The 12,550-nt window shown below is 46.1% G+C and overlaps 1 protein-coding gene across 3 annotated transcripts in view; it reads right to left on the reverse strand.

Moving 5' to 3' along the window:
- Rsu1 (Ras suppressor protein 1) overlaps nucleotides 1–12,550 on the reverse strand; it is a 176,638-nt gene that overhangs the window by 162,816 nt on the left and 1,272 nt on the right. For all 3 annotated transcript variants that reach the window (XM_075970520.1, XM_075970521.1, XM_075970519.1), the window contains exon 2: nucleotides 12,280–12,391. In XM_075970520.1, coding sequence (XP_075826635.1) covers nucleotides 12,280–12,391 — 112 coding nt within the window. The remainder of the gene's footprint in view (nucleotides 1–12,279; nucleotides 12,392–12,550) is intronic.

The raw sequence follows: 12,550 nt of genomic DNA on the forward strand, positions 1-12,550 counted from the left end.
CGAATGGTATACCCACCCCCTACCATAAACTACCTGTACAGGGTACCAATGGTAGACCCGCCCTGCCCCTACCCTAAACTACCTGTACAGGGTACCAATGGTATACCCGCCCCCTACCATAAACTACCTGTACAGGGTACCAATGGTATACCCACCCCCTACCATAAACTACCTGTACAGGGTACCAATGGTATACCCGCCCCCCTACCATAAACTACCTGTACAGGGTACCAATGGTATACCCGCCCCCCTACCATAAACTACCTGTACAGTATGCCAATGGTATACCCGCCCCCCTACCATAAACTACCTGTACAGGGTACCAATGGTATACCCACCCCCCTACCATAAACTACCTGTACAGGGTACCAATGGTATACCCGCCCCCCTACCATAAACTACCTGTACAGGGTACGAATGGTATACCCGCCCCCCTACCATAAACTACCTGTACAGGGTACCAATGGTATACCCACCCCCTACCATAAACTACCTGTACAGGGTACCAATGGCATACCCGCCCCCCTACCATAAACTACCTGTACAGGGTACCAATGGTATACCCACCCCCTACCATAAACTACCTGTACAAGGTACCAATGGTATACCCGCCCTGCCCCTACCCTAAACTACCTGTACAGGGTACCAATGGTATACCCGCCCCCCTACCATAAACTACCTGTACAGGGTGCCAATGGTATACCCACCCCCTACCATAAACTACCTGTACAGGGTGCCAATGGTATGCCCGCCCCCTACCATAAACTACCTGTACAGGGTACCAATGGTATACCCGCCCCCCTACCATAAACTACCTGTACAGGGTACCAATGGCATACCCGCCCCCTACCATAAACTACCTGTACAGGGTACCAATGGTATACCCACCCCCCTACCATAAACTACCTGTACAGGGTACCAATGGTATACCCACCCCCCTACCATAAACTACCTGTACAGGGTACCAATGGCATACCCGCCCCCCTACCATAAACTACCTGTACAGGGTACCAATGGTATACCCGCCCCCCTACCATAAACTACCTGTACAGGGTACCAATGGTATACCCGCCCTGCCCCTACCATAAACTACCTGTACAGGGTACCAATGGTATACCCACCCCCCTACCATAAACTACCTGTACAGGGTACCAATGGTATACCCACCCCCCTACCATTAACTACCTGTACAGGGTACCAATGGTATACCCGCCCTGCCCCTACCCTAAACTACCTGTACAGGGTACCAATGGTATACCCACCCCCTACCATAAACTACCTGTACAGGGTACCAATGGTATACCCACCCCCTACCATAAACTACCTGTACAGGGTACCAATGGTATACCCACCCCCTACCATAAACTACCTGTACAGGGTACCAATGGTATACCCACCCCCTACCATAAACTACCTGTACAGGGTACCAATGGTATACCCACCCCCTACCATAAACTACCTGTACAGGGTACCAATGGTATACCCGCCCCCCTACCATAAACTACCTGTACAGGGTACCAATGGTATACCCGCCCCCCTACCATAAACTACCTGTACAGGGTGCCAATGGTATACCTGCCCCCCTACCATAAACTACCTGTACAGGGTACCAATGGTATACCCGCCCCCCTACCATAAAATTCTCCAGCCCAGGGGCTCAGCTACCCTTCCCTATATAACCCGGCTACATGGGTTAAATGGTCCTTTTTTCTATGCTCTAGGGGGTCTCTTGGCCCAGGCTGCCCCTCTTGGCTGGCAGTTGCTCTCCCCTCTCCCATTTCCCTCCTTTCCTCCCAAGGCTCAGAGTCACGTACGCTCTCGACTCTCCCAGAAATCAAATTCCCTTCCCAATGAGACACACGGTCTGATGATACATACTGCTCATTTGACCCTGTTCATTTTTAATATTAAAAGCTATTCTGAGTCCAAAGAACACAAAGAAGCATGTGGGAACAAAAAGATCTTCGAGAGCAGTGGTTCTCGATCTTCCTAAAGCTGAGACCCTTTAATACACGTCCTCATGTTGTGGTGACCCCCAACCATAAAATTATTTTCATTGCTACTTCATAACTGTAATTTTGCTAATGTTTTGAATTGCAATGTAAATATCTGTGTTTTCTGATGGCCTCAGGTGACCCCTGTGAAGGGGACGTTTAACACAAAGCAGTCACAAACCATTGTTTAAGAGCTACAGGCCATTACAACTCTGTCATTCTGGCTTACTCTGTCCCACAGGAGCCAGAATCTCCCAGAACAGTCTTTTCTAGCCCCTCAGCGTACAGAATGCCACAAGCCAATGCTCTAAGTTTGAAGCCAGGGGAAAAATATGAATTAAGATATACAACAGAAAAGGCTGTCACACAATAAATGATTAAAGAAACAGTACATCTCACATGTGGTCATCAGACTCGGTGCAGACTGATGGTTTCTCAGGAAACCTCAAAGCAAGGAACAGGCCAGCTGGCCCTGCTCAGATAGTGATTACACCACTTCTGGGTCTTCTCCAGCACGGCTCTCTGCAACCACTGTGCAAACCCAGGGGCTGAGCTGGCCGGAGGCACACATTGTAGAAGCCTAACACGGTGTTTGAGGGAACCATGAAATGGAGCCAAGCATGGAGAGGCAGGCCCTTAATCCGTCTCTCAGGAGGCTAAGGCAGAGCACAGTGAAGTTCAAGGCCTATCCGGTGACAGAGTAAGTCCAAGCCTCCTGGCTACTGAGAATTACGTGACCATGGCTATAGCACAGTAGCAGACTACCTACTTGGCATGCAGGAGGCCCCTGGTTCAATTACCAATAACCCTAATCCCCTCCCCACAACACACAAAAGCATACTTTTTGAGAAAGAAAGAACATAAAGTTGGGTAGGTAGATGGACAGATCTAAGTGTAATTGGGGCAGGGGAGAGACCATGATCAAAACATATAGTACAAAAACTTTGAAAAAATAAAATAACCCAAAGAAAACTGAAGTTGAACACCCTGAAAGGCAGGGCAGCCCCAGCCAGCCCTGGGAAATGTCTCTTCATCATCCCCCCAGGCCTGTCATCTTTTGGCAGGGCAGGAAAACAATCTAACACAGGACTAAAGAGCAATGCTTCGATTCCACACTTACTACCTCAGCCACAGACTGCAGCCCCTCCCATCTCCAAAAGGCTGGTAAAGACCATGTGCACACAACGGTGTCAGGAAAACAAGAACACTCAGGGGCATTTCAGAGAGACTCTCCACTGCAGACAGTAGGGATGGCATCATGTGCTCCAAATCCCTGCCTAGGCCTGGACCTCGAAGTCCCTCAAAGAAGACTCTGCAGAGAGCATCTTTACAGAGTTAAGTGAGTTAAAATGCAGAGGTTGGATGGCCTTGGTCCAAGCTGACCACTGTCCTCAAGAGAAGAAGAAGACAGACAGACACCAGGAGTGTACACGGTCAGAGGAAAGTCCGTCTGAGGACAGAGGCAGAAAACAGGCACCTGCAAGCCAGGCAGAGATGGTTCACAGCAATGAATCCCGCTAACGTCTCAGCTTGGACTTCCTAGGGGAAACTGCATCTCTCTTGTTTGAGGAACTCAGTCTTTGGCATTTTGTTATGGTGGTATTTTGTTATGGTAGCATTTTTCTTTTTTACTTTTCCAACACTCTAAATCCAAATCACTGTTTTCCATGATCACACACACACACACACACACACACACACACACACACTCACACACATAAGCTGGAGTCTACTGGATCGTACACTCAGGAGCATGTTGGGAGGAGGCTTGAAGCCTGGTGAAGATGTTTCCGACCGCAATCTTACCATGGGTGAGATTCCCCACCCCATTAGGTGGTACAAAAAGGAGAGGTGAGAGGCTTACAAAGCAACCAGGAAGGCAGCAGCAGCAGATCAATGAGACACTGCCTTCTCCAAGCAGCTCAACACTGACCCTTGCTGGTCAAACTGTGACACAGTCAGGCCATTCCTCAGCCATTTGGCTTTGAAAAATGGAAAAACTGTGCCAATTCCCTAACCAAAAATGCAGGAGGCCTTTTTCAGCCACAAAGTCACCGCCAGCATTTATGGTGTCTTAGCAGATCTCACATACAGAGACAGGGCTTTCTTTCAGGAAAATAGAAAGACAAATCAAAGGTTATTTCAAGGTGTTATTCACACCAGCTCTCACACTGATCCACATTCTCCTAACAGCCGGTGCAATGGCAAAGCAGTGAGCGGCATGGTTTTTATGGGGAAATCTGCTTTATTATCCAATACCACTCTGTACAGTCTTAATATAGTAAATATTAATGTATCACGGGATAAAGATTCAATATAAAAGAAATCCCTGAGAGTAGTGCCCAGCATAAAGACACATTCAAATCAGCAGCTGCTACTCGATACAAGGCATTTTAATAGTTGAAAGCTTGTCAGGTTCTTAAGGTGCATTTGTGATTCTCAACACAACCCGAGTCACAAACATATCACAGCTGAAGTCCTGTGGACAGCCTCCCTGCCCCCATCCGTTCCTGGACCATCACTTTCTACTTCCGTCTACTTTCTACTCTGAACTTGCCAGTGCGAGGACACAGCTGCTTCTGACTAAGGCACAGAGGACACAGGATAGAGAGTGCCAGGGTGGTGAGAAACTGAGACCACTGAGCAAAAAACACTGGAAACACACCATCCCTTACACTTCCGGGTCATAAACATTACTGTAAATTTTTATACAATCACAGAACAACTATAAAATAACAGCGTGGGATAACAAGATGGCCCTGTGGATAACAGTTCTTGCCCCCACGTCTGAGGATCTGAGTTCAGTCCCGGGACTCGCGTGAGATGACGAGAAGGCTCTGCGGATAACAGTCCTTGCCCCCACGTCTGAGGATCTGAGTTCAGTCCCGGGACTCGCGTGAGATGACGAGAAGGCTCTGCGGATAACAGCCCTTGCCCCCACGTCTGAGGATCTGAGTTCAGTCCCTGGGACTCGCGTGGTAGGAAGTGAGACCCAACCCCAGCAAACTGTCGTGTAGCACACATGCTGTAGCAAATACACAAATATACATACAAGAAAATAAAGTTCTAAATGTGGGGCATTCACAGGACTTTAGCGGCGATGTGTTTGTGGCTCAGGTTCAGTTGAGAATCATATGTCACGTAGCAGCAGCTACTGACTAAATGCATTTTCATGCTGGGCACTACTCTTAAGGATTCCCTTTAAACAGACTGGGGAAATAGGCTGAGTAGATACAAAGTGTCTACTGGGCACTCTGCAGGCCCTTGGAAAGAAAGACTAAATATTCCCAGTTTATATACAAGGAAGGAAGATGAGGCTCGGAGCAGACAGTTGATTTGTCTGCTTACTAGATTTTCACCTTAGGGTGCCACAGCTAGGCATGGCAGCATATGGGGAGGCTGAAGCAGAGGGATCACAAACTCAAATCTAGCCTGGGCTGCGTAGACAATCTATTTACAAAACAAAACAAAATGTCACTGCCAATTGGAGCCCAAGTATCAAACACTTAATAGAAAATACCATTACAGGTCCAGTCATACCAAAAACGACACATCTTCTCTTTAGCCTCATTCCTCATCTTAATAAAATATTTATAGAATTTAATGGTATGTGTATAAACCATTTTAACATATATATTAAAACTCCAAACAAAACAGAAAAACTATTTAGAAGATCTATCTTGTCCTGATAGTTGCAAACTATCCCCTCTAGAAGCTCTGAGAGAAACTTCTCTGGAGGGCCATGGCCGCCGCTCATCTTCCCTGATTTACTGTCTGCTGCAATGCCTCAAAATCCCTTCACTAAGTTTAAAACAACCTCAAGAAAAGAACCCAATTTTAAAAACGGGCAACAGAACTAAGCAGAGAATTCTCAAAAGAAAAAAAACACAAATAGTAAGAAATGTTTAAAGAAATATTCAACATCCTTATCCACCAGGGAAATGCAAATTAAAACTGCTTTGCGATTTCATCTTACATCAGTCAAAATGGTCAAGATCAATAAAAGAAGTGATAGCACACGCTGGGTAAGGACACAAAGAAGAGGGAACACTTACTTATCTACTGTGGGCATGCAAACCTGTGCAGCCACTATGGACTATGCAAATCCGTGTGCTGGCTCCTCAGAAATCTGTAGATCAACTTCAAGATCCAGCTCTACCACTCTTGGGCATATACCCAACACATTCTATATGCTACTACAGACATATTTGCTCATCCACGTTCATTGCTGCTCTGTACATAACAGCCGGAGTAGCCTAGCTATCAATCGGCTGATGAACAGATAGTCAAAATGTGGCACAATTATACAGTGAAATACTAGTCAGCTGTTTAAAGAACAGAATTATGAAATTCCCATCTAATTGAGCGAAGCTATAAAAAAAGCATCCTGAGTGAGGGAACTAAGAATAGAAAGATATTGTAAGTTCTTTATGTGTGGATGTGTGCTGTGATCCATATCATATACCCACAGCGGTTAGGTACCTACTAAGGGACTGGCGGGGGGGGGGGGTGAGAGGATCTCCCAAAAAAAAGGAAAGAGAATATATTGTTAAGGAAAGATGGGAGAGGGAGGGACTAGAGCAGAGTATGAAGTGAGGAGGAAAATGGAAGAGAGGAGTGAGGGAAGGAATATGGGGAGGGACACTATCACTAAGGGCCATTATACTATAGGACTTCCTAAAACATATACAAATATAAAGAAAATAAGTGGAATAGCCAAAGAATGGAAGACAATGCCCTAACTAGAAACCTTATACCACCAGGCGAAGCTTCCGGTGTCAGGAATGGATTATATCTGAGTCTTTGTCAGGGGCCCCATGTAAACCCACAGATATCTTAGGCTACTGCTGAGGCTATGGGTTGCTCTCCACGAACTGATGGCAAGATCCTATTGCTAAAAAGAGTCCTACATATCTATCTCATTAAATATGGAGAAGGTGCGCTGGTGCCTGTCCAGAGCCTTCACCCCTACTGGTAAGTGCTCATGGTCCTGAAAGGTGCTCAGCACACCAACAGAGGAGGAAGGCAAACATCAGTCCAGCACAAACTGCAGCCTACAACGGAGACTTGCCTAGGAGATAGGCTGGTGTGATAACAGCACAAAGAGTTGAAGGTAAGGCCCGTGAGATGGGTGGCCAAGAATCTGAGACTGAATAGGCCATTGGTCCAAGGAAAACTAAATACCAGAGTTCTGCTAAAAGAACATACAACACAATGGCTCCTAGTGACACTCTGCCACACCCAAAGATCAGCTCCTAGCTCAGTCATCATCAGAGAACCTTCCTCTTGCAGTAGATGGGAGCTAATACAGGGTCCCACACTGGACAATGTGCAATCAGGGAGCGCTGCTGCAGCACTCAGTCCTGAGTGTGATGTCTTCCTCTAACCTCTCCCCTTGGGGCTGGGGGCTCAGGGAGCAAGGCAGAAGAGCAGGCAGAATGATTGTAAGGTCCTAAATTGGAGGAGGACTCCAAGGCCACAGTGCCCTCCAGACACAGCAGGACTGACACACAGCAACCCACAGAGACCATGGCAGCACGCACAGGGTTAACACAGGTTCAAGACACATGAGGTCCCAGTGCTGAGAGGGGGCAGGGACACAGGCTCCCCCTTCTAAGCAAGAAGGTATCTTCAACTTACACTTGCTTGCAAAGGAAGGCTTCATTTTCTCCAGTGGTTTCTCAGTGGGTAGATTAACCACACGTCAGAGGAGGCCTGTGTCCAGGAAGATCTGGCCATGATGCATGAGTTTCTGGGTTTTTGTGCTTGTTAGACTTATTTTGTTTTAAATGCTAAATTTTTTAGAGAGAGAGAGAGAGAGAGAGAGAGAGAGAGAGAGAGAGAGAGAAAGGGTGTGGAATTCAGTGAACAGGAAGGGGGAGGGAGTGGAAGAGGGAAAAGCACAATCAGAACATACTGTATGAAAAACAAAAAAGAAAAACTTTCCAAACAAAAATGTTACCAAAAAGCAGTAACATTCTTCACTTCATAAACTTTCCCCTAGTATTACACTAAACAGAGGAGACTCTTCAGCAAGCTAGAGGGGGCTGATGGAAGCCTCCCAGAGGCAGAGGGGGCTGGTGGAAGCCTCCTGGAGGAGGTGACGTGGGAATGAAGTCACTGTCAGAGAAGTCATCTATTCTCTGCACAGCTTTGACAGAAAAAGGGGGGCTCAGCAGGAGACAGAAGGGAAATGGGTATCCCTGCACTTTCCAGACACAAAGCTGGGCCTGTCCACCAACTTCAAAACTGAAAGATTTCAATAGGCGATAGCTAATGCAGTTCCTCACACTGTGGTGACCCCAAACATAAAATTATTTTTATTGCTACTTCACAGCTGCAATTTTGCTACTGTTATGAATCGTAATGTAACTATCTGGAGGATCATTCGACTCCCAAAGGGTTGCGACCCACAGGTTGAGAATCACTGCTTTAGACAGACACCCCCCACCCCACCCCCGCCCCAGTTTACATTTTAGAGATTTATCTGGAAAACATTTTAATCTAACTTGTAAAACAAGAAAAGGCTGAAAATGCTTCAAGCACTCGCAAAAGAAACTTGAAGATATTAAAAAGACACAAAATATTTAAAAAGAAGAAATGAGAGGAGAAAAAAAAAAACTCCTACAAAATCCCTGTGGCCACTGGTGGGATCCTTGGCCTATTGGAAGTTCATATGGGAAGCCTTAAATGCAATCTTATCAAGCAGGAGAAGACGGGTGGGTGCTCTAGCGAAAGATTTCCATGGAGTAAACAAACAACGTGCTTTGATTTGTTTGGCTTTGGGCAGAATCACACTTGGAAACTTAAGGAGAACATGTTAGGTAGAAAAGAATTTTAAAAGATGAAATAAAACAAAGTTCAAAAGAATAGCGACCCAAGTCACAAAGGCGGCAGATGATCTATGTTCTCAAAGGGAGCACACAAAACCGCGATGTCGGACAGAGGTGGTGCACTGAAGTCTAGCTAATCAGGACAGGGGATCCGGGCTCAGCTCACTGCCACTCTGCTGACGTCTGCATTCAAAATGCATTCCGGATTTAAAACTAAAGCGGTCTCAGGAAGCCTGGAGGGGGTAAGGGGTGGGGAAGGGGCGGGGCTGAATTTCCAAACAACAAGGAGGATCTTGACGTTTGGAAGATAAAGAATCTGAAACCAAACTAACTCACCTCAAATTCTGGCTCCTAAGAATGTCCCAGGGTAGGATTTGAACGTCCCCAGTCTCTGCACTGGTCTCCTGCTTGAAATTGTTCCCCATCAGAAGAGTGTGATATAAGCGCAAAGCGTCTTGCAAAAAGTAACCTACTTGCTGAAGATGGAAGGAGGTTAGCACATGCTTGCCCAGCACCAGGAAGCCCTCTCTTCATTTCTCAAAGACAGTATAAACCACGAGTGGGGGTACACACCTGCTATCCCAGCACGTGGGAAAGAAACCCAGGAGGGTCCTCCTCAGCTACAAAAGGAGGTGAGTTCCAGACCATTCTGGCCTACAGGAGAGAGACTCAGAAAAGAAACAAGGTAACTCATCCCATCTGAGGAAAACACTTTGCTGTGCTCATTCATCATCTCTACTGCCCCCCAAACAGAAAAAGTAACATTTCAAATGCTTCAGGGTAATACAAACCCTCCTTTCTTATCCTCAAAGCTGAATCATTAAATTATTTTTAAGAAATGAAAGTAAAGGCAATAAAAAGGAAAGCTTAGGATACAAAACAGTCAACAACAAACGTTAGTTTGTTTCCTGTGTTTAATCAGGACACTAACAGACAAAATGTCACAGCTGCAGGTAAACTTCAGTAAGCAAAAAAGTATGGGAATTCCTACAGGAAGCTCAGAGTAACCCTGCCACATCACACACATTGTATGCTAACTGATTGCCGCTTTCAATGTGTTCCTGTGATGTTGAGGATGAATCCAGAACTCACACTCTACACAAATGCTTGACCACTGAGCTCCTATCCAGGGAATGGCTGATAGATAGAGCCAGTTTAGGAACAGGCATCCAGTGAACATTCTAGAATCTTCCAGGTTGTCCTGATGGCAGGGAGTCAATATATGCAGCCTTTCCTTAAACCACCACCACCAGAGAGGGTGACATTTTCCAAATATCCACTGAGCTTTCCAGGAAGTCCCAGTGTTCTCCCTCGGCTTCTGGTCTGAGCAATTACAGGATGACCTGGCTTATTACCCCCAAGTGCTAAGCCAGAAGCATTTTTTTTGTATTCAGGAAGCAAGTGGCTATCTTTTCTTCTACAGTAAGAGCCAAAGCTTCAAAGAGATAATGGAGCTGGATTGAAATAGCTAAGCCACTCTTGCCATTTGTTAATATTACATGGATTCTCATCTTCCAAACCAACATAAAATGGCTCTGCCCAATTCTGACTCACACTTCAGTCCATAGGGAAGGATGCCATGGGCAGAGAACTAGGGAGTGTGCAGGGCTCAGATGTACCAGGTTCCCTGTTTTCTGCTTAGCCTCTCCTTCCTCTACTGCAGTGGGACCCAAATAAAATTCATGATCACCAGAACTGGGCCAAAGCAATGGGAATACATCTATATTGTCAATAGCCAACTCAGTACCAAAATGAACCACGTATCGAGCAAGTCAAGACATTGTCGAGATGCTAAGATGCTAAAACCTATGTCAAAGCAGGACTCTACATAATGTTGTGTCAACATCTGGCCCCCTGTGGCCCCAGTGCAGACGATAAACCCACAGTAAACTCGATTTTACTCTCTTCATGCCTAGGAAGTGCCCCACCAGATCTCTAAGCTCTCTGGACAGTTCCTCTAGTTGATTCTGCTGTGGCATCTGCTCTGGCTCTCAGGAACTCATAAACTCCACCCACCATTCTCTGCTTCATTCCTCAAGCATTTCAGAGCACCTCTTGTGGTCCAGACTATTCTCAAGAACACAAGCATGAATACTGCCCATCTTTGGTTCTCCTGGTATCGAATGAGGAAGAGAGGCTATTGGATGAAAAAATAAATCAATTAAAGTCGATGTAATCTATTCCTTGAAGGAAGGCCAGTTTCACAGAAGGAGGAAGAAAGAGAAGGCTTTTCACAGTCTGTGATGTCTGCACTTGGCTATCAAGTTAACAGGCTACATGTGGAAAGGGTGGAAACAGCAGACTCGAGGCAGGGAGAGCTGACTGATCAGGTTCAAGCAGAAAAGTTTATTCAATATCTTCTGGTTGCCGGATTCGTGAAAGGGTCCACTTATGGTCAGAGTCCGACCTTGTGTGTCCCACCACTGTCAATTGCTAAACACTATGAGGGTCTAAATCAGTGGTTGCTAACCTTCCTAATGCTGCTTACCCTTTAATACAGATTCTCACTTTTTTGGTAACCCCTAACTATAAAATTATTTCGTCGTTACATCCTAACTGCAACTTTGCTACGGTAATGATTAGTAATGTAAATATCTGATATGCAGGATATCTAATAGGGACCCAAAGAGGTCGGGACCCAAAGGTTCAGAACCACTGGTCTAAACGAAGTCACACGCAACCTGCAGAAGTGTTGTGTCTCATGTAGAAAGTGTTTTCAAATGGCACAATTAGTTCCCAACACTTAAAATCTACAAAAACTTGGATTTAGGGATTATTTTTTTAAAAAAATCTGGCAATATTGGTTCAACATTCACACATGGTGACAACTGTCCAGATGTGGAGAGGTCCCTCCTGCCAGAGGGGCACAGGCAATGGAATGCATGGCCATTCCCACTTGAACTGAGTTTTACAGATGAGTTAACACAATAAAATAGGTGTCACACAAATTTAAGACTGAAAACAACACCCTGATTAAACGGGACATTCAACCGGAGGCAAGATGGCGGTGAGCTTGGAGGACAGGAGTGAGCAAGCCTGAACACAAATGGGAGAATGGCCCCGAAATAAATAATGAAGGGGAAGGGTTGAAAATACTCCTGGCATTAAAAGTCTTACTAATCGTGTAACTTTTGAGTGTCCCTGACTCATGATCCATATAGAGTCAAGTGACTTCCAAATTAAAAATATAAGTGGTTATTAGGGACACTGCATGGAAAATCAACTTCGAAGTCATGAAGCCACCTCAACAGCTGATAAGGAACTGCAGCACACCTCCTGTGCGGTTCTCATCTGGTTTACCAGTCCAAGCAAAACAAACTGTGGTTGCAAACTTTCTGAGCCAGGCTCCCGACAAGTGACGTTTACAAGCAGAGGTGGGATGGGAGCCTTCTGAAAGTGGCCTCCCAGGAGTGCAGTTTCTTAGCAAACTTAGCAACCATCCGAGAACTTACACAAGCCGTTGACATCCAGCATACTGGAGATGCCCCTGTCACTCATGTCCACTTCCGGCTGGTTCTTCTCCCTGCTCTCCTCCACCAGCTTCTTCAGTGACTTAGACATGTTCTGCAGCAAAGGACAACAAAGCACGTGGGCGATGGCAAGAGTGTGGAGAGTGGGGGCGGGAGGGGAAGGGAAGGACAGAGGCCAGGGTCTCCAGGGCAGTCTGAGGGAGCGTGGGCATCACCGCGGAGTCCTGAGTGGGAGGGCCCGGACCCCGCGCAC

Source organism: Microtus pennsylvanicus, chromosome 4 (genome assembly GCF_037038515.1).
Source record: "Microtus pennsylvanicus isolate mMicPen1 chromosome 4, mMicPen1.hap1, whole genome shotgun sequence".
Lineage (NCBI taxonomy): Eukaryota > Metazoa > Chordata > Mammalia > Rodentia > Cricetidae > Microtus > Microtus pennsylvanicus.